Source organism: Phragmites australis, chromosome 21 (genome assembly GCF_958298935.1).
Source record: "Phragmites australis chromosome 21, lpPhrAust1.1, whole genome shotgun sequence".
Classification (NCBI taxonomy): Eukaryota; Viridiplantae; Streptophyta; class Magnoliopsida; order Poales; family Poaceae; genus Phragmites; species Phragmites australis.
The window spans coordinates 23,707,686-23,709,583 of record NC_084941.1 but is presented as its reverse complement, the minus strand read 5'-3'; the positions used below and the strand labels follow the sequence as shown (position 1 = coordinate 23,709,583).

Sequence of the window (1,898 nt, the reverse complement as noted above, 5' to 3'; positions counted from 1 at the left end):
GGACGTCTCTGTATAGACAGATCTATAAAGCCGTCTATATAAAGGGTTCCACAGACGAATCCAAACTAGAACCGTTTGAGAAAATAGCAACGAGCAATTTCAACAAAATGGGACGCTATAGTACAGATAATTACAAACTGCAGCCGTCTGTACTATTAGTACAGACGGTTACAAACTGAAACTGTCTGTACTATATGCAGTAATAGTACAGACAGTTCTAGTTTGAAACCGTCTGTACAAATGGAACAATAATTTGGAACCGTCTATACTAATAGTGTCCCACTTATTTGGAGCATATCTCTTATATAGATTATTTTCATAAAATGATCAGTAATCAATGACATGTGAGATGGTAAGGAAGTTTCGCACGAGGTTAGAGGTTACGGGTTTGACTCTAGAAAACGTACGGGTGTTATTTTGCGTGAAAAATTTTGTGACTTGCGATCGCGCCTACATAATAATATAGGGGGCTGGTGTGGTAGGAAAAATATTTTTTAGGATTTTTTAGCTTCAGAAAACTTAGTACAGACGGTTCAAAAACCGTCTGTATAAACCTGATTTGTACAAACTCTTTAGTATAGACAGTTTAAAAAAATATTCTACATAGGGTTTTCGAACCGTCTGTATAAATCATTTTTCTAGTAGTGCCAGTATCGTTTGCCTGCTGTTTCCTCGAGAGCAAAAGCTGCACAAAATACAATTTAATTATGATAAATAAAAAAATATGCATATTGTACCCCTCTATACTCAAAATACATGACACAAACAAAAACTATCTACCAGTTGTGACAGATATGGTCATATCATTAATACTGCATGACTTAGTAGCGGTGGATAATGCTTCTTCATTTCCTACCCTTACATTGAAATATGCCGGGTGCTTCGGCTCCGCCAGGATCTTAGTCTTGCTGCTTAGCATTGCAACAACATCTAACATGGTCGGTCCATCAGCTGCATTCTCTTGTACACACAGCAATGCAATGTCAATGCACCGCATCATTTCTGTCGAGTAACTCTCGGGGATCAATTATGCATCAACGAGTTCAACCCATCTTCCCTCTTCCCATAATTGCCATGCCTGTTTTATGATTTCATCACATAATTTAGGTTGGATAGCATATCAACAAAATAATTGCTAAGTTTGTGTCTATAAACTCACATATCCAAGGAGATTGATGAAATCTCCGCATTGATGGCTGCCAGAATTCCGTTGTCCGCTCAGGATCTCAAGAATAAAACACCAAAGCTGAAGACATCGGATTTGATTTGGTCGGAGCCGCGCTCCGCACCAGATTCTCCGACGGGGGTGAGACGTCAGGGAGGGCAGGCAGGTTACCAGTTGTGAGTTTGTAGACGGCGGCGCCCTTGTCGAAGGGGCACATCCGCTGCATGCTGCACGCGGTGACGATGGTGATGTCGCCCCGGCAGAGCGCGAGCGTGTACACCACGTCGGGGGATTGGCCGGCGGTGGCGGTGGCGGTGGCGGTGGCGAAGAGCTGCGGGGAGTAGGAGGCATTGATTGGGAGGGTGTTGGCGAGGAAGGCCAGGTTAGACTGGTAGGTGCCGTTGGCCGTGTAGTTTCCGGCGTTGCCACAGACCTGCTCCACTGCCGCTGCCGACGGCGGCATGAGGAGGAAGCCAAGGATGATGAGCAGGACGCCCGCCATGGCTAACCACGGCACGGGTACGCACGCCAGCTAGTCGCCTGGCCTATAATTGCTTAATTGCTTGTTGTTTTGTTCCAAGTCGATCGTCACCATCGATCACTTGGAAAAAGAAAAGAAATTAAGTTTATTCAGTTTCTTTCATCAGAAAGTGAGTGAGTCAATACCGTACTTGAAACCATGGATCACGGCGTCACCAATTAAATTTCTTGAAAAGTTATTCGTCACTGGGTC

General features: G+C 44.3%; 1 protein-coding gene across 1 annotated transcript; it reads right to left on the bottom strand.

The window, feature by feature from the left end:
- Positions 1-638: 638 nt before the first annotated feature.
- Positions 639-1,667, bottom strand: LOC133903260 (cysteine-rich receptor-like protein kinase 10). Its single transcript, XM_062344568.1, has 3 exons — positions 1,337-1,667; positions 781-960; positions 639-685 (listed from the first exon to the last, which is right to left on the bottom strand). Exons 1-3 carry the CDS (start codon positions 1,665-1,667, stop codon positions 639-641), a joined length of 558 nt encoding a protein of 185 aa, XP_062200552.1.
- Between the last annotated feature and the right edge of the window lie 231 nt (positions 1,668-1,898).